General features: G+C 37.6%; 1 protein-coding gene across 1 annotated transcript in view; it reads right to left on the bottom strand.

Moving 5' to 3' along the window:
• Positions 1-18725, bottom strand: part of LOC123308289 (fasciclin-2-like) — a 126272-nt gene extending 107547 nt beyond the window's left edge. The window contains exons 1-2 of the mRNA XM_044890886.1: positions 18529-18725; positions 9606-9884 (exon numbers count right to left, since the gene is read on the bottom strand). Coding sequence (XP_044746821.1) covers positions 9606-9693 — 88 coding nt within the window. The 5' untranslated portion in view covers positions 9694-9884; positions 18529-18725. The remainder of the gene's footprint in view (positions 1-9605; positions 9885-18528) is intronic.
• Positions 18726-20530: the final 1805 nt, after the last annotated feature.

Below are 20530 nucleotides of genomic sequence, written 5' to 3'. Positions count from 1 at the left end.
ACCTCCCTTACCTCTAAAGATAGGGCTTGCGGATTAAGCTACTTTTGTGTTAAATCGAAAATTGTTCAAGCAGAATTTTATATTTCCTTTGTTTCAGAGTTACAGTATCGAATTGAAAAGTATCTCTGTTCAAGCACCTTCTCTATCTCAGTTATCTTTGAACTTATCGAAGAATTTAAGACTTGTCTTGATAGAATATTTGTCTTCGAATACTATGACGTAGTTAGTTTTTTCGTAACACCTTTTGTTTTTCAATAATGAAGCAAAAAACTCCTTTTTCAAATGGAAAACAATCTGTATTAGTCTCTATATTCATTAGGTATGAAGTTGGCTATCCAAAAATATACAGGGTGAGTCTTTGACTCGTACAAATATTTCAACAGTAGATTCTTGAGGTCAAAAGAAACATTTTTTTCCGTTACCGTTTTTTCCGAATAGGCCCGGTTTAAAAGATACAGGCTGTTGAAAAACCATAAAAAAATGTTATTTTTGGTTCTACCTCACAAACGGTTTTATCGAATGAAATGAATTTCGGAATATAGTTTTTCATTTATTTGATCAACCTTTTTCGAACACTAGATAACGTCTTCCAGTTTTCTCATAAAAATACCAAAAATTCAAAGAACCCAACTCTTGAATGAGCTTCAAATGAATATTTGAAAGTTTTGTAAAAGTATTCTTCATATTTCCTCGTATAATACGCCGTTTTCGAGTAATTTGAGGTTCGAAAATTAAAAAGTAGTTCTGAAATTTGAAAAATTTTTGGCTGAACACAAATCTGTTCAAAAGATCCACAGATGTGTGGTGTCTCAGATTAAGCTTGTTAGTCTGAAGGTAATTTCAGAGGTGGCACAGGTCATTTGGAAAACTTAAAATGGCTATATATTCTTACCAAGGCCGAATCGAAAAAAGTGGTATAAAAAAAAAGTGTCCTCTTTTGACCTCAAGAAACTACTGTTAAAATATTTGTACGATTCAAGGATTGATCTTGTATAATTGTACACAATTATTTTCAAAAACAAGCTCAGGAAAAGATGGAGAGTGAAAATCAAATAACGCATCTAATTATGAAACATGTTCCTATACGGAAACCTCATGGTTTCGAAAATAAAGTAAAATTTCTATGAAAGTGAGGGTTTTCATAGAATACCTTGGTAATTTTATCTAATAAACACAATTCCTTTCATGAATGAGCCAAACACTTTCAGTCCAGTTTTCAATGGTTTTAGAATCTCAAGAAATTAACGGGGTAGTAGTTGTACGGTAGCAACAAAAGTCCTAAGCTCAAAACCGTCACTTCCATAGAAATTTGACCTTCTTCTGAATCCATGAGGAAAATAACAAATGAAAAGCAACGTGCCGTTTTGTATCGAGCGAAAAGAATTTTGGGACACTCTGTATATTACAAACCAAGTTTTTTCCGCACGAAACTCATCCCTTGGAACTAAGTGACCTATTTTCAGAATTTCAGCTTGCTAAATCCAGAAGTGTCTTTTTTATGCTTTATTTATTGGAAATTTTTTCTATTGGGCATTTTTTTGAGAAGAACAGTTCATATCTCCGAAAGTATCACGAAGGGGGATGAGAAAGTACAAGAGAAAATTTCTCAGATCGAGATAGAGAAGCGAAAAAAGTTAAAATATATCGATTGCCCCATTGAAATAACGTCCCAACATTGAAAATATTTCAATCAGAAGCGTACGCAAATTTTCAAGACCAACCGCGGGGCACCCTGTATACCAGCCATTCGATTACCTGTCTTAAATCCATTATGCAGCCCATAAAAGTGGCCGAACTTTTCGAATTTTCTCCCCTTTGGAATCTCTGAATAGTAATGCGAAATCTGTACCGAAGTTCTACATTAGCACACTCGAAATCTGAATTATTTATCAGTTCTAGTTGGCTGGGCGTCATATGGACACCACTGGTCCCGTGAAAACTGTACGTATTGTCCCGGCCAGATCGATAAGTTTACCAAAGTTATCCCGAGGGATCTCGAAGAACTTTTTCACGCCCCATTTAATCGGAGAATATATTTACTTCTATACTGAGTATATTTCTCCTTTAGTCACATCCCGAGTCTTAGTTTCGGTAGTATAGCAGCTTTGCCGTGTAATTCCTGGGAAATTACGCTTCCATGGGTTTTCTTCGGGTTCGGTAAATTAGCAGCAAATGGATCTTTTGGGGATGGAGGACTAGGAACATGATCAAGCTATACCTACTCCATTCACTATTTTAGTACTCTGTTGGCCATGAAAATTTGACACATTTCACTCTGTATAGTACGAAAATGTGGGGTTATGACGGTTGTCAAAACATTTTTGGGTTTTAAGTCAACGCTATGTTGCCCGTTCTACGTAAAAGTTTCTGTTATTACGTATTTTATCACAATGTCGAATCTCTTCGGAAAATATGTGACGAACATAATTGAAGTTTATACAAACTGTTTGAAGGCATACCAAATCCAGTTATTTGCATGGAAAATACAAGAGATTAGTGTAATATCATAGTATGCACTAGCTTGAGGAGAGTTAATGTTCGTTATCTTCTTTAGAACAGGTCTAGGCTAACTAGATATCAATGCATCCTCGTATCTCACAAACGGTTTTATAGAATGAAATGAATTTCGGAATATAGTTTTTCATTTATTTGATTAATCTTTTTCGAACACAAGATATCACCCACGTCTTTCAGTTTTCTCATTATGATCATTACTTTCCATTACTGGGTACTTTGGCTGAATACAACTCTCTTTTTATAAGGGCCGATCAGAAAAAAGGGTAAAGGAAAAAAATGTTCCTTTTGACAAGAATCTGCTGTTGAAATATTTGTACGAGTCAAAGACTCGACCTGTATTTGTTGTTATCCGAAATAATGAATGCGGAAATTTTTTTCTCAATTTCCCACAATTTCCACAAACAAAGCGACTCGATTACAGTCCTTGAACTAAATCGCTTCCGACCTCACCGACTCCATGTATGAAATTTTAAACTTTCAGCCATCGATCGAGATTTGTAGGTGCGATATTTCAATTAACCTGCAATCTCGACTAAATCAAATATAAACTTCACGCGACGGCTTGCACACAATGGTTATTATTTCTTCCCATTCAACGGCACCCCCAGTTAATACACATTTTAGACGATAAATATTCGGCGGCGTTTCACGGAGTGAAAGAAGATCCCGAGGAGAAAAGAAATCCGGAAGCTTGATTGCCTGACGTAATTCACGTAATGGGGGCTTTAAATGGAAGCTTTTATCGCAAATAATTAAAACACGACCATTTAAGAAGGAGTCACGCACGTTTGCGTTTATAAATGGGTCTCGTGGCAAGCGTACGGAAATTAATATTCGATCACATCGAAAATAACTTGGACACCGTGGGCACCTGATCCATTTTTAAAAGGAAATGTCAAAATTCCGAAAAAGAGGGGTTAATTAAAAAATTGTCAAAACCAAACGGTTGAACCGCGGTCGGTGAAATCTCGGGATTTACCACTAGAAGAATTGCTCTTTCAGGATTTGTTACACATTCAGATATACGATGATTTTTCTGGGAGATACGCGTCTTGAAAGTTGACCATCAAGAAATTCCCGAAAAATATGGGGTCACTTAAAAATTCGTCAAGACCAAACGGTTGCACCGAGGTATCTGAATATTCGAGACTCATTACAAGCAGAGTTGTTCTTTCAGAATATGTATTACATTTAGACCTACGGTCACTTTTATTGAGAGATAAACGACTCGAAAGCTGACCTTCCAAAAATCCTGAAGAAGATGGATTCAGTTGAAAATTCGTCAAGAGCGAACAGTTGCGCCGAAATGGATGAAATTCAGTATATTTCTTATGATCGATAATTTTCCTTAGTAACTCCTTCAATATTGTTGAACAAGATATACTTGAACATTACTAGGCAGATCCTCTGCGTTATAGCAGTTAAATTTCCAGATTCATAGCGGATGTTTTATCCATTCTAATAGATTTAATGCAGCTGGTAAACCAGCCGAATCACTGCTGAAAAACCCTAATCAATAAATCCAAACTGCTCTAAGACCACTAAGACAAGAACAACGATTACAGCGGCATCGATGTTCTTCCGAAAACTTTCCCAGTAAAACCTTCAACAATAAAGTGAAAATAGTAGGAGAGAAGTTATCTAAAATCATCCTAATTGATGGTAACGCTCGGTCTGGACCAGAATCCACTATTTAAACCTCGCCGTCTACGTTCCGGAATGAAATCTACGACAGCTCTCCTTAGATCCTCCTTTTTCACCGGATGAATGGAAATCATCCCTCCATTGTCGGACCATTGGAGAAATATTTTTCATCGACGAGAGGGAAAATATTCGTAAAAGATGAGTTTACGAGCTGCATACCGAATAATGCATTTTTGATTCAGGGTTGAATGAATTCTTCGACGGGGAATTCGATGAGGTGAAATGAAAGGACGATTGAGATTTTTTTTGTTCCATCTCATCTGTGGGTTCACTGAATTGAGTCAAAATGGTTGAACAATTTGGTTCACCATTTGACATGATGAATCTTTGAAAACTGATCCATAAAATTATAGATCCCACGGATTTTTTCATAGCTCAAGTCGGGGACAGATATTTTCGAAATTTGAGTACAAAAACCACACATCACAATGATTAGGATGTTCCATGCATAAAAAAAATATTGCGTTACCATAGCAACGAACAATAACTCATTAGAAATGTCAGTGTGAAGTTTGAGATCAAAAAAGTAAACCAGAGTAACGCAATAATTTAAAAGAAAGAAGATGTCCACCGAAATTGTGAAAATCGAAAAATTGGAGTAACGTGCCATCATCAAGTACCTGTATCTAAACAGGTTAAGAGGTAAGCAGATTTACGAAGATATGCTTAATACCCTTGGTGATCAATGTCCTTCGTATGCGACCGTGAAAAATTGGACTGCAAGCTTCAAAAGAGGTAAATTTTCCATTGAAGATGATGACCGATCGGGAAGGCCAGTTTCTGTGTCAGTGCCCGAAAATATCGATGCAGTTCATGACATTATTTTATCAGACCGTCGAATTGGGCTAAAACGGATATCTTAAGCACTGAATATTTCATACGAACGCGTTCATCATATATTATAGTTCACGTCAATTTGGACATGAGAAAAATTGCTGCAAAATTGATCCCCAAATGTTTGAATGTTGACTAAAAGCGTGCAAGGTAGAAGCACCGCGTTCGATCTTCTACACGATTTGAAAACGTGTAGACTTCTTAAACCGAATTGTTACTATGGATGAGACTTGGGTACATTTCTACGATCCGGAAACGAAGCAACAATCGATGGAATGGCGACACTCTGGTTCTCCAAGACCTAAGAAGTTTCGTGTCCAAAAATCTGCTGGAATAGTTCTTGCTTCAGTTTTTTGGGCTTGCCATGGAGTAATCATGATTGATTTTTTGGATAAGGGTAGAATAATAACCGGAGATTACTATTCGACATTACTGACCACTCTACGGGAAAAAATTAAAGAGAAAAGGCGCGGAAAGGTATCCAAAGGCGTTTTGTTTTAGCACACTGCACACAAATCTCATGTTGCCAGGCAAAGAATTCGTGATTTAGGGTTTGAATTACTAGAACACCCTCCTTATTTACCAGATTTGGCTCTATCCGACTACAATCTCTTTCCTCAACTGAAAAAAAGTTTAAAAGGTCGTAAATTTTCTTCCAACGAGGAGTCAGTAAAAGCTGTGGAGGTAGGAGAAACATTTTTTTAAAGGTCTAGAGACGTTGCAGGTCCGCTGTAATAAATGTATCCAATTAAGAAGAGAATATGTTGAGTAATAAAATATTTTGACATTGAAATTTTGTTCAGTTCTAAAGTAGGCTAACAATGTTTCAATATATCCTCGTAGAACCAAAAATAATATTTTTATGGTTACAGCCTGTATCTTTTAAAACGGGCTGGTGAAAATGGTGAAAAAAGTGACCTCAAGTATCTACTGTTGAAATATTCGTACAAGTCAAAGACCCGCCCTGTATACAGTAATTTATAATCTAATTTCAAAGGCCAGCGCCTCAACTGGACATACCCCAAAACCAATTTTAATTTCCAATTATTGCCGAATCGAAATCACAACAAATTACCCATCAAGGGGTCATCAGATGACACGGTCGAACGTTCGGGTGTGTACACAGCATCAATCACAAAAATCCCACCCGAATTCGCGGACGGTTCGGAATCGGCCAAAATGAAAACCGATAAAACGCCATTGTGTGCCGTATTTCAGCGGTGCAAGTGAGCATTCCCCACAGCCACACGTCTATGCGCCCTCATGACACTTTATTGCCGAATTCATAACTCTTTCGGAATGCATTTCTATGGTTATCACGCAACAGGAAGCGATCGAAGATTTATGACCAATTCCGTTAACGTATTCCGTTTCAGCGAGAGTGGATTCTCATTATGTATCTTTCGTTTCGCGTTCTCGTCGATTTTTGGACGTTTCGATGAGATACACTGCTCCACAAAAGTTAGGTATGTTAGTCGGTATAATAGGGAATACACCTTCTGACGAAAATGATGTATTTCTTACGGAGTATCTTTGAAATGTCACATTTTGATATAACCCTTTGAGAGAGAGAGTTTCAACCGTCTCCCAACAACAAATTATGTTCAAGTACGAAAAATAAAAATGGGTATTTGAAATTTAAATCGTTTCGTTTCTATTGCATAAGTTGGCAACATCGACTAAAATATGCGTTGATAATAAAGGACAACAAATACACTATCTTGATGAGATAGACAAAGATGGCTGCATATGAAGTCTGCGACGAACGAGGTCGTAAAATTTTATGGGATTTTTATAGCCGGTTGCTGTTGAGGTTCGCCAGTGAGTACGAGCCTTATGATGGCTGAATCAACAGCTGTTATTTTATAAACAAGCCATTGTTCTTTTTATTTTCTGGTAGGCGTTGTTGCCAAATCGTAAACTAGAAACGAAGCGATTTAAACTTTACAACCTCATATTTGGAGAATGATTTTGAATAGTTTCCAAGTTGCATTTGAAAAATGCATGAATGTAAATCATAATTATTCAGTTTAAACTCACATATGCTGTGATAACCCAAATTGAGGAGAATTCCCCATTCTGTGTTCTGTAGACTCACGATATCCTGATGAAAGACGTCAGAAAGTTACATATTCTTATTCTTTTTTTATTGATTTCTATTCGGAAATGGAAATGAGCGTACGCTCTATCGGTGTCTATCAATATATTGGAGATGCTCTACATAGAAGGTGATCTCATTTTATAATGATTCAAGTAGTCAGCATGTGGACCAAATTTTATGATTTTCACTCGATACACGAAAAAAATCATTTTCGACTCACTTCAATTTCAGAAAAATACTGAACCACAAAGTATCTGAAGAAAGTTTGTGAGCGTTTCAGAAGCTGAAGATTATTGGCTAGCGAATGTTCATTTATGAAAAATCAAATGTTTACTCGCTTGTATCTGAATGGTTTTTTCTCGTTAGTTTCAGTTTCGGGATGCCCAAGATATACCACTTCTACACAAGATCGGTTTCTGACTGTGTCTACCCGTTTGTCGAAGATTTTAAGACGTTGATCTACATGAATTTTCACCTGAAACTGTGAAAGTCACGAAGAAATGGACTTAGGAATGAGTAGGATAAGTGGGTAAATATTACGATTTCTCGAATTTAAAAATTGGTGAAAATAATAGAAACAGTGTCAAAACTTCCATATTTTTTAAGACACATTGTATCTACGTTTCGAAAAGGATTTCATGCGTGAAAAACGAAACAATCAAATGTAACCATTTTCGATCATATTCTTACCTAATCGTGAATCACATGTATACATGATATTTGATATTTTAGCAAATATTTTAACAGTAGATTCTTGAGGTCAAAAGAAACACTTTTTTCCTTTACCATTTCTTCTGAATCGACTTGGTTTAAAAGATACAGGCTGTTGAAAAACCATAAAAAATGTTATTTTCAGTTCTAATGAAATGAATTTCGGATTATGGTTTTTCATTTATTTGATGAATCCTTTTCGAACACAAGATATCACTCATGTCTTCCAGTTTTATCATTACCAAAAATTCAAAGAATCCAACTCTTGAAACTGAGTTTCAAAAAATTCCTGCAGCTGATCGTTCCACCGATGCTAAACAATATCAGGGGATTCCAAGTTGTCACCCTCTACAACTTCTGTATCTGTATCTGTGAAATTTGAAAAATTGGCTACTTTGGCTGGATGCAACTCTTGTCAAGAGATGCACAGATGTGTAGTGTCATAGATTGAGCTTGTTATTCTGGAAATAATTTTGTTCTTCCAGGGCTGGCATAGCTCATTATGAAAATTTAAAATGGCTAGTCATTCGGGGCAACTGTGCGCACTTTTGTCTTTCAAGCCATACCCGGTTTCAAATGTTGAAGCTAGGAAAATTAAAACATATTGATAAGATAGAGAATTTTCTAATCTATAAGAAAAAATCAAAAAGCAAACAAACAAAAACGATTTCTTTCCGCAAAAAAGAATTTAATAGAGAAAGTCGGAGTGCGTTCACATGCCCCGTATTGCGGGTAAGTGTGCGCACCCTCATTGGGTAAGTGGACGCAGTGCTTAGTGAACAACACAATCAAAACAAATTACAAAATAATGTCATCAAAATGTTACAATATTAAAGAAATGCTGTTTATTGTCAATACAGAAGCGCCTTTTTACAAGCAGTGCATTATTGTTCGTGTCACAATTCTTGGTGAACTATTGATACATTCCCCTGTTGGTGGCTCTTCATATTTTTCTGAACAAATAGGACAATATTGATCGAGTCTTAACCAACAAAATCAACAATGTCATAATTTATTCCTCACTGAACTTATGCCCATATAATGAATCTATGCGCACACTTACCCGCGCACACTTTTCCCAGTAAGCCAAAATTTGAATTGACGTTCTTATAGAGTTGAGCAGCTAAGAGAACCTAAAATTTTTTATTATATATTTAGATTAATATGCCCATGATCGAATAAAATATTGTTTAACACTGAGGGACTCGGAACTTTGACCTGGCAGAATTTGCAGAGATGCTGAAAATTAACAAGAAAACTAGTGAATTTGATTGATTGCAAATAAAAAGTTAAAGAAACGTGGCACGGCGCACTCCTATGAAAAACTAATATGGCGATTCTGCGCTCTTGCCTTACCCAAATGAACCTCTCTTTCATACATTGCATAGTCGAGATATACGCACTGCGCACACTTACCCACTGCGCTCAGTTACCCCGAATGACTCTATCTTTTTATCAGGGCCGAATAGAGAAAAATGGTATTGGAAAAAAGTGTTTCCTTTGACCTTAAGAATCTACTGTTGAAATATTTGTACGAGTAAAAGACTCAGCCTGTATACTATACAAAAACTTGTTATGAATTCAATATTAGTAGGTGTTCTGTGTTCTATTTCTATGTCACAGCGTATATTCACGCAGCAGTCGGAGTTATTAGTTCCCAGAAAGAACAACAAACAACTCTTACAGCGACGTAAAGATCGCACGAGGGAAAATCAGAGAAACTATGAACAATACTCACCCTCCCCGTTAACGAATCCATCACCGATGTAAAACACGTATGCGAAAACAACACACCACATGAGGCACACGCGGAAATTAAATGCCATTCTCCACAACCTTTCCAGCACGAGAGTTCAGAATCTATTTTTCCCTTGCGACGCCATTTTCCAGACTAATGCACTCCCAAGATGATCGACGTACCGCCATGTTCCATCCCTGATATAACCACGGGAAGACGACGCGGGGTTTCCTCTGCGATTTTTCAACGTCTGCTGTCCATCCGATGCTTGCACGAAACCTGCGAAAATAGGAAATTCAGATGGTTCGGAGGTGCCAGGAAGGGTGGCGTACAAATTATGTCGCTCCAGAAACAATGTTCGCTGCATGTTTCATGCGGGGGTGTCATTTGTCAGCGTAATATCGCATATTTGGATAGATAAGGGTTCTTCATAGAGAAGTGGGTAACAGATTTGGAACGTTCGTGCGAGCAAAATCATACGAGAATGTCAGGGGCTTCGTGGATTGAAAAATCTTATCATGACATATACTCCATTCGCTTTTATTTTAGCACTCGGTTGGTCATGGAAATTTGACACATTTCACTTTGTATACGACGAAAATGTGGTGTTATGATTTTTGGGTTTTAAATCAACGCTATGTTGCCCGTTCTACGTGAAAGTTTCTGATATTACGTATTTCATCACAATGTCAAATCTCTTCGAGAAATATGTGACGAACATAGTTGAAGTTTGGAACCGGTCTAGGCTAACTAGATATCAATACATCCTCTGTAACGTGGTTACCTCGGAGAATACTTATCTCGAGCGCCAGCTATTCTTTTCACTAGGAAGAATAGTGAACCTACCAGAGTAGCTGCTAGTCGGAGACAGAGTTCGCTGTTATCTAGGGTGGTAGCGATAACGAAGTAGTCAAAATCAAATTGTGTACTAGTTTATTCAAACCTTCGGAAACTGATTATATTTACAACAGAGATATGTGTAGGTATGAAATATGAGCGAATCTATAAGCGAACATACATTCGGGAAATCCTATCCGGTCACGAGCACTTTAAAAAGTTTATACCGGGTGGAGTGAAAAATCAAAGGTTCAATAAAATGCGCCAACCAGAACTGACGGAATGAATACTAAGGACCTGCTATACGGTATCGGGATGTAATTGTATTTCTCCAGAATGAAACACAACCAAGGCGGGTCCATTCGAGACTTTTATTCGCTACCCCAAGGTCTACGCACCATGACTGATAGCGAAGAAAAGGTCTATTTTTAGCGTAACTACGTGATTTCACTGACGACGAGCGGTATCTCTTATTCTCTACCCCAAGGGCTAAAACGCGCCATGACTGATAGAAAAGAAGAGATTTCGGATTCAACACTTATGACGCGGACAGGGGGGTTGACGGGACTTTTCCTTCAGTACCCCAAGGGCTTCCGCACCATGACTGATAGCGGAGGGAAAAGTCAGACTCGCGAAACAGGGTTAAGAACAATAAAATATAACTGGAAGCGATACAGTACAGCAGTGTCAAAGTCAAAGAAGTAACCGGTGTAGGTCTAACAAAGAAACAGAACGGTAAAGACGGGGACCTACCTCCTTTGTTTCAGGCAGTCGCGAAAATCAAAGGAAAAAAAACTAAAAATCAATTCTTAATATTACTGATGCTAGCAACACAAAATTATTCTTAAACGTCGAATCGTAGAAAGTACGGAGCATAAACTAACTGAAGTAAAAGAGCAGTAAAAACGACTGAAGTAACAGAATCAAAAGTAGAAGTCACCAAGTGAAAGACTGAAGTAAAAGAGCAAAAGTGCCCGTCGCGGGGAAAATTTGCTTTTATAGGCAAATCCCTCCACACGTTAAAAATCTGAAAATTCCAGAATGAAAAACGTCGTCAGCTTCGGTTTATCGCATATCAACACCAGAAAACCGTAGAAATCTTCAACGGCATGCAAGAAAAACAACGTTAAACACAGATAAACGGTTTTTTACATTTACTCTGCCCACCGGAATGAACGTACTGAATATTTGAAAATTAAATATTTTCAAAGGCGGAAATGTAAAACGAAAGGAATGCACAAAAATGAACTCCAATTTTCCTCAGAAAACAGTGGCGTAGCTTGCCTTAGAGGGGCCCTGTATCAAAATGTGTTGAGGGGCCCTAAGGAAGGGTGAAGTAAAAATAAAAGTAGCAAAAAATGTTCGATTAGTATCGAAATACTTATCATTCGAAATGTTTATATGTACTTATAATTAAAAGTTCTAACTCATACTTGCTGCTGGGAGCGAAATAATTCACAAACAAATAACATATAAACGATATAAAATAATATACAAACAAATAATATACAAACAAATAATATACAAACAACATAAAATGACAAACAAACAAATAATAAACAAAAAATACCAAAAATTAAAGGTACGCTTTTCTAGCATTTATTTCAGCAAATCTATTTATCCAATCAGCCATAGCTGATGACGATTTCAGTTTTTTAAGTTGTTCCCCCTCTATAGGGGGATATAGGGATGTCCTCAGATAATTTTTTATGAGTTTTAATTTTGAAAAACTCCTTTCAGCGATTGCAGTTGTAACCGGAAGGGTCTAAAATAAAAGGCATGCAGTAATATCGTCCGGAAAACTGGATGCAAGGCTATTGAATTTTATCAGGACTAATTCTAAAAGTTCTTTGATGGCACGAATTTTCTGAATTTCAGATTTTAAGTGTTCGTATCTATCTGAATGATCGATTCGGTGTGATGAACGGGATTTTGAAATGAATGGTTGTCTTACAGGTTATTCTCAAAAATGCTATTGTAAAACCTGTAAGAGGTTTTGGATAACATTTTTAGGAATTTTTTGCTTACAGACATTCGGGGGCCCCTAAAGCCTGGGGGCCCCGTATCACTGATACCGCTGATACCGCGGTAGCTACGCCTCTGTCAGAAAACTGGGATTCATTACACCTCGTATGTAATTTTTTGATCGAATGAAACAACTCTATGTCTTTCCACATTTTACGTATTGCAGTATTCAAAAACGTTTCACGAACAGCTATAAAGCTAATTAACTGTATCAATTCATCTGGTTCGAATACTGAGAATCTAGCCAATTATTTCCAATTATCCGCAATATATTCAACTGACTGTTTAGAGGTCCATCAGAGTGGAATGTCTGATTATTTCGGAATTTCAGGAATCGTGATCTGCATCCACCTCCATCTCGATTCCTGTTTGCAAATTGGGAAATCCACGACATAAAATATACCGCGGAGGGACAGAGATGAGCAAACAAAGTCGAGGAAGGAATTTTAAATGAGCTGACTCCCGATTTGCATTCCCTGAAAGATGAGAAGTAATTGTACCGTTTCTGGGATATTTCGAGGGAACAAATTTTTTTGACGAGGTGTAATGAGGCTTAAGCGGAGGTGGAAAATTGTGTTCCCTGTTTCTGGAATGGAAGTCCGGTATTATTACCGCAGTTCGAAGGTTTTTGCTCGAATGAATTCAATGAGGAAATTCAGGCTTTATACACAATGGCTTCAGAAGTTAGGTGACTTCAGAATACACACCAAACATCAGGCATAACGTGGGAATTCGCAGGAGCAAAAAAATTCAGACCTGATGTAATAAATTTCAGTGGAAATGTGACAAATTGTAGTATGCTTCCGGTTTTCTAAAGAGTGATTTGGCTGGTGTAGGTTCAAGTTACTCTTTTATTGAATCTTTGGTCTTTCTTCGGAAATCTATCTCCCTTTGTTACTGTGCGAAAAAAATTCACTGCTTTCGGTAAGGGAAAAAGAACATTCCAGTCAAACCTAGACGAACCGCTCTCAGATTTCCCGACACAAAACGTTTTCCGAGGATTTATTTATGTATTTGGCGGAACCTATAACCATATCGTAGAAAGCCGAGGGCCTCGAAAAGATATGGCAGATCAAAGATATGGAAGCCAGAAAGGTATAACCATAGCAATAGAGAGTTCTCTCTGTCGGAAAATCCATGAGTCGAATCGTAAAGTGAATGGATGTGATGATTTGAGAGGAAAATCCTGGGGGGTCTGTTGGTATTCGAAAATTGTGGGTTTATTATTGAATATTAAGTATGTGGAATCGATACTTTGTGAGAGGAAAATCGCTCGTTCATCATCAGCGAATATGCTTCGGATGGAAAACGATGGGAGCTCACAGGAGTGGGTATATATATTCAAATTTTCTTCGAGATGAAATGTTTATTCAGGCTCAAACCATTGCACAACCTCGTTTCATGTATACAAGGAGAAATTATCCTCTTATTCCCTTTCAATTCATATCCTTTGTTCGCTCAAAAGGATCCCTATATTCCCAACAGTTTTTATTGAATTGCTTTGTCTACGTCTAGAACATGAATAACGTGGAAGATTTCATCAGAATAAACTGCTAGATCGATACTGATTCAGGAACATTTTTGAGACAACAGTAATCCGGTACCAGCAAGTGTCGGCAACTTATTATGAGAGCCCTAGTCAGTGCCTCATTTCCTAATTGATGGAGGGTAGAACATCTCAGCAGTGATGAAAACTTCGAAATATGACGTGGGGCTAAATTAGTTCCAGTTGCAGTTACAAATCATCGATTTCCCCCCAACTTTAGAGGGAATAGTATACAAACACAACTTCGAACACGCGAAGTTTCAAACTTGAACAACAAAGTTCAAACCACCGTTGTATCGATGGAGGTAAGCGCCCCGCTTACTTACGGTGAATTCAATCGGCGATAAATTCATCTGAAAGCCTCAATAATTAAATCTGCTTGTCTGATTCTCCGGGAATTTCCGTTTGTCTCAGAAAAATCAAACAGTTTTAAAATGATATGATATTTATACTGCTCAAAACTTGAGTGGGTAATTTACGTACCATATATTGATACAGGGTGGTCCAACATTTCGATTTTCCGAACTCCTTCATCATATAGTTCACGTCAATATGGACATGAGAAAAATTGCTGCAAAATGGATCCCCAAATGTTTGAATGTTGACCAAAAGCGTGTAAGGGTAGAAGCATCGCGTTCGATCTGTGCTCGATTTGTAAACGACGTAGACTTCTTAAACCGAATTGTTACTGTGGATGAGACTTGAGTACATTTCTACGATCCAGAAACAAAGCAACAATCGATGGAATGGCGACACTCTGGTTCTCCAAGACCTAAGAAGTTTCGTGTCCGAAAATCTGCTGGAAAAGTTCTTGCTTCAGTTTTTTGGGATTGCCATGGAGTAATCATGATTGATTTTTTGGATAAGGGTAGAACAATAACCGGAGAATACTGATCACTCTACGTGAAAAAATTAAAGAGAAAAGACACGTGAAGCTATCCAAAGGTGTTTTGTTTTTGCAGGACAACGCCCCTGCACACAAATCTCATGTTGCCATGCAAAAAAAAACGTGATTTAGGGTTTGAATTACTAGAACACCCCCCTTATTCACCAGATTTGGCTCCATCCGACTATCATCTCTTTCCTCGACTGAGAAAAAGTCTAAAAGGTCTTGAATTTTTTTCCAACGAGGAGGTAATAAAAGCTGTGGAGGTCTGTTTTGCAAATCAAGAAGAAACATTTTATTGAAAGGTCTAGGAACTAAGAATTTTTCAATATATCCTCGTACATCATTAGCTCAGAATTTAGTGGACATAAAAGATGCTTGATTGGCGATTTCAGACTCCTCACATGTCCCTCTATTACAAACTACCCGATGAGTTCTCGGTCAGAAATCACCCTGTATTTCCTCGCAACTGAAATATGGCAGCGTTCCTGAAAGGATTGTCTCAGATTCTTTCTCGAATCCCAAGTAGAAATTTCGGTATTACTCACGCCCCAACAATTCTTTCTCGAGCACACACAACCCGAGAGTCCGATGAAACCGACCATGATCCTGACAGAAGGAAAGAGTTATGGATGAGGACCTTTGAGGAAGAGCTACGATTCTTTCGGAGTTAAAACGACGGAAAAGTCCCTCTGTTCTTCCGGACGTTTTTTATTGAACCCCGCTGCTATTTCCACTCCACTCGTCCCTGGGGAACTGGCTGAGGGCCAATCATTCGATGCAAGTCCTTGTATTCACAAACTGATACATTTTCTGGTGGGCAGATGAGCTTATTTATTGAAGGAGTCTGGTTAAGAGTTAAATTTGAGTAATCGATTAGGGTAACTTTCAAATAACTCGATGGGAACTCATTTTAGATCGAAAAAATATATTTAAAACATATGTAATAGAAGCCGTCACCCATCCAGATACTGAACACACCCACTGCTGCTTGCCCCATCGAAGAAAAAATCATTTTCCCAATATTCCCAAAAATAGAAATCCGATGAGGTTGAAAACTAAAATTTGTTTCTAAAATGACGTTTTGAATCCCCTCCGTATAATTTCTGAGATACAGATTTTTTTATTCTGCAAGTTAAACCGTTTACGAGTAGTATTCAACTTGACCACGAATTTTTTTATGGTTCAGACCATTTTCGGTTCAAAATGAGGAAGGTACAGACTACGTGACTAATTAAACAATTTTCTAGAAGTGTTCTTCCATCAAAACATAACATTATATATCTGAAAAAATGTTGAAATGGTGTCTGTATTTGATTATCATGAGCTTTTAATGAGGAAGATCATAGCATTTGGTCAAATTGGCCCATTATCATAGAACCACAAGCTGCGGCAACTTTTTCAAATTTAATATTTTATGATGAGCATCAACCTATCGAATATGGATTATCATTTGCCGAACGTATTTATAGATTATCCTGCAGCATGGTCGATGAAGAGTGAATCTGTTTCCAATTGTTTTACCTTTTTAGACAAAATGAATTATTCAAAAATGACAAACGCCTAGAATCGTTTTATCGATTCCTCATCGAGATGGCGTTTTTTTAGTTGAAGTTGAAGTTTGACTTTTCGAACCATTCAAGTCTTCGAAATTTTGTTTGAAACGAATTTTCAAAATTGAAATCACAGTTTGAGACATTCGAAGAAACGAATAGGAAGATTGTACCGTCCAACACGGGAAATTACTGTGGATAAAAACGCCTAATTTACTGAATGGCTTCCGTTAAAAAGTAACGAATATATATTCGACATCATAGAACTTTTTGTGGAACTTCGATTGGACTGTAAGGTGTTCTGGAGTTGCTTGCAAAATTCCATTTTAAGTGACCGCTCTCTGTGAACTCATAAAATAGTAATTTGTTCCAAGGAAACTTTCGTGCCATTCGTAATGCACAAATTCCAAACGAGATTATAATAGCAAACATTGAAACTGCCATCTCTAACTAATTTCACAGATACCTCCATAATCTGATGTAACTGCGGAATCTAGGCCACCGAAAAGTAATCTGTCAGACCTCCTGCAGATATTGACACAAAGATGAAAAACCTTTCAAAGTTCAAGACAGTTTATTACTATCTAAATTACTCTATTTACATTTTGGATAGGACACTTTAGTGAACCAAATTAGATCGTTTTAAATGAATTTTCATACAAATTGAGTTGACACAACTTCTCGCAAAATCCAAAAAAAGGTTAACAGTATAATTTTGTCAAATTTGAAAAAAAATCAAAGAATTTAGAAATAGAGACGTCAACCATTATGTTTAAGAGCAGAACACCTACTCTCATAATTCTAAATAACCTATTTTATGAGTTTAGCAAAAGTCGATAGGATTGAATGGATCTGCAACCATGAGAGCTATCGAAAAATTCAAAGTACATTTTTGTCCTCGATTTCCAATTGAACTATACTGACCAAAACGACATCCCTCTATATTCTTTTATTTTCAAGTTATAGGTGAAAACTCATTTTTCTCCTAAAGTTCTGGTTAGGTCAAAAAATCAATTCTATTTTTTCTGTAGAATACAGTGGCGTAGTCAAAGTTTTTGTCAGTCTTTACCACTTCAGTGATACAATTTTTTTAAATAGTAGTGGACTCTCCGACAACGCCTCTGAAATATACAAAAAAAGTGAATCAGAACTGTTACCTTTGCTTTTCAATATTACTGAAACTTAAGAGCCAAAAAATGAGTTTTCACATGTTACTTGAAAACAAAAGAAGAAGAAGGGGAGCGATTCTGGCCATCATTCATGTTTTCAAAATTGAAGGCAAAAATATGCAATCCAAGTGCTAGGTTTTACGATTACAGAGCTGCCATTCATTGCCATCTGATTTTTCCCACTATGATCGTTATATTACTGAATTTGTAATGTTCCATTACAATTCTCGTTCTGGTTACTGAACTTAAAACGTTAAAATTCAACTCGAATGACCTGCATATAATGTATCTCATGTTTGAGTTCCTGATTGATTTATTTAAAATATTCCTTTCAAGAAATTTCTACATTTAACATTATGTTTTTGATCGTTATCACGAAAAAAAAAATTGTAGACCCGAAAAATTATGATGAACTTGAATGCTACCAGTAGCGTAGAGTTTGGTAAGAATCAACGAATAGATTTCCTTTATTATAAATCCTGGTAGTAGCCAGAAACTTCTTTCCAAATACGACAATAGTATGTCAAACATTATTAGGCTCAAATAATTTTTAAGCCTTCGAATGAAACACCCTGTAACTGAGATATAAAACCCATCTATGTGGGTGATTTAGAAAAGTCTTATTTTGAAGAAGATTTTTTCGCTTCCAAAATCAATGAACATCTTTTGGACCCCTTCCAAACCTCAAGCGTCGTTCGATACACGCTGCACAATCTGAAGGAGCATCGGCTGTTAGCATCCTCATCAAACCTCAAATCTCATTCCAGCCTCCCCCCCATCCTAATCCTTTTCTCGAAGAACAAACACAAAGTGAACCGTTTCACGCTCATTGTTATTAGCTCAAAGGGTGTGGGGGTTAATTCCTGGGGTAGTAAAACCTCCTAATGCGATCTTAATTGCTGTATACCTCAAACTCGGTCGGAAGTCACTCTCGGCAGTTTTACACACTCAGCGACCGCACCACCAGACATAACAGTGCGCGCCGTCGATCATTCGCCAAATTTCGCCGACGGTTATTCCGCACACTTGGGACACGATCCAACGACGGCCACGATACGCGTAAACGGGTGTCGCGACGCCAACGCGTAGACCGACAAACTAACGACCGAACGCGAAAAGTGCCGCCGCTGCGCGCGCGCCCCCCGCATTCGGACGGGGGCGATAAAGTTCGGAGGTGCCCCTTTGCGAAATGTAAGTCTGCCTTAATAATTTGTCAACATCTGCAATTTCAGATTTCGTAATCTCCGGGGCCGATACAGGGTGGAATCTTTATTTATAGGAGCATATTTCAGGAGCTCGCCTTTCCTCCGGGGTCCTCATTTGAATTTGCGCTGACGCCGGCCGATCCGGGAAGGGTATTAGTGGGAGTTTTTGCGAATCGGCCGATGTCGCAATAATTCTTTGTGCCTTTCCTGGTTGTCTTCAGGTAATGAATCGTGCTATGGTAAGGGTTGTTTTGTAAACATTATTTGGGATATTGGATCCTTGATCCTTCGATTGGGGATAGATGTGCGGTTCGGAATAGGGAATACTCCTTCTAACGAAAATGATGTATTATTTATGAAATATCTTCCAAACGTCACATTTTGAAATAACCATTTCAATCGTTTCCCAAAAAAAATTATTTTAAGCACTTGAAAATGAAAAATAAAAATGGGTATTTAAAATTTAAAGCGTTGCATGTGGATTGCATAAGTTGGCAACATCGAATAAAATATGCCTTGATAATAAAGGACAACAAATACACTATCTTGATGACATAGACAAAGATGGCTGTCTATGAAGTCTGCGACGAACGAGGAAGGTCGTAAAATTTTATGGGATTTTTATGGCCGGTTGCAGTTGAAGCTCGCCAGTACGCGCCTGTAGATCAACAGCTGTTATTTTATAAACAAGCTGATCGGACATTGTTCTTTTCATTGTCTTGTATGCGCTGTTGCCAAATCGTAAACTCCGCACAAAGCGATTTAAATTTTAAAACCCCATATTTGAAGGATGATTTGGAATAGTTTCCGCGGTGAATTTGAAAAAATCATGAATGAAACTCATAATTATTCAGTTTAAACTTGCCTATGCAGTGATAACCCTAATTGAGGAAAATTCCCCATTGAAGAAAATCTCAATAGTCTGAAATATACCTACTGCTCCACAAGAGTTAGGGATATCGTATTCAATCGTTTTTAAAAGTATGTAATCTTCGAGAAAATCGCTGTAAAATCATTTAAAACTCAATAACAACTTGAATCGATCCAATAAAAATCAGTATGAGACATTTCGTCAATCTGGTCGCCTTTTTTCTGAAGTTTTGTTCTTTGCATTGGCTTCATGAATGTTCTTATGTTGAAATGAAGCCAGTTTATCAACGGCTTCGATTTGAAACGAGTTTTCTGAAAATGCCAAGACGTAAATTAACAAACGCTGAGGCTAATAGGGCTATCGGAATGCTACAGGATGGCCTAACTCAGGTTTTTGTAGCAGAAAGGCTCCAAGTCAGCCAAAGTGTGATATCTCGACTTTGGAATAGATTCAGGAAGACAGGTTCCTTGTTGGAAAGACCAAGGCTTGGTGGGCGACGAGAAACAACACCTGCTCAGGACCGTTTCGGCGAGAAGAAACCCTACATCTACGTGTAGAATGCTACGGAATACTCTTCAAAATGCAGATGGGCCCAAGTTTCCATCGAAACCATCAGACGATGTTATGGAGAAAAAAGTGTTTCTCTTGACGTCAAGAATATAATGTCGAAATATTTGTACGAGTCAAAGACTCACCCTGTATACTCGAGTCGAGATGCAAATTGCCGAATGCGCATATTTGTAACCTCAAGAGACAGAGGTGGAAACAATCATTGAAAAAACAAGAAACAAGAGGCAAATAGCACACTCATCCAGAAGGAATATGACGGTTGG

The sequence above is a fragment of the Coccinella septempunctata genome, chromosome 2 (assembly GCF_907165205.1).
Source record: "Coccinella septempunctata chromosome 2, icCocSept1.1, whole genome shotgun sequence".
Lineage (NCBI taxonomy): Eukaryota > Metazoa > Arthropoda > Insecta > Coleoptera > Coccinellidae > Coccinella > Coccinella septempunctata.
Note: the sequence above shows the minus strand (reverse complement) of the source record. Positions and strands in the feature narration are given on the sequence as shown.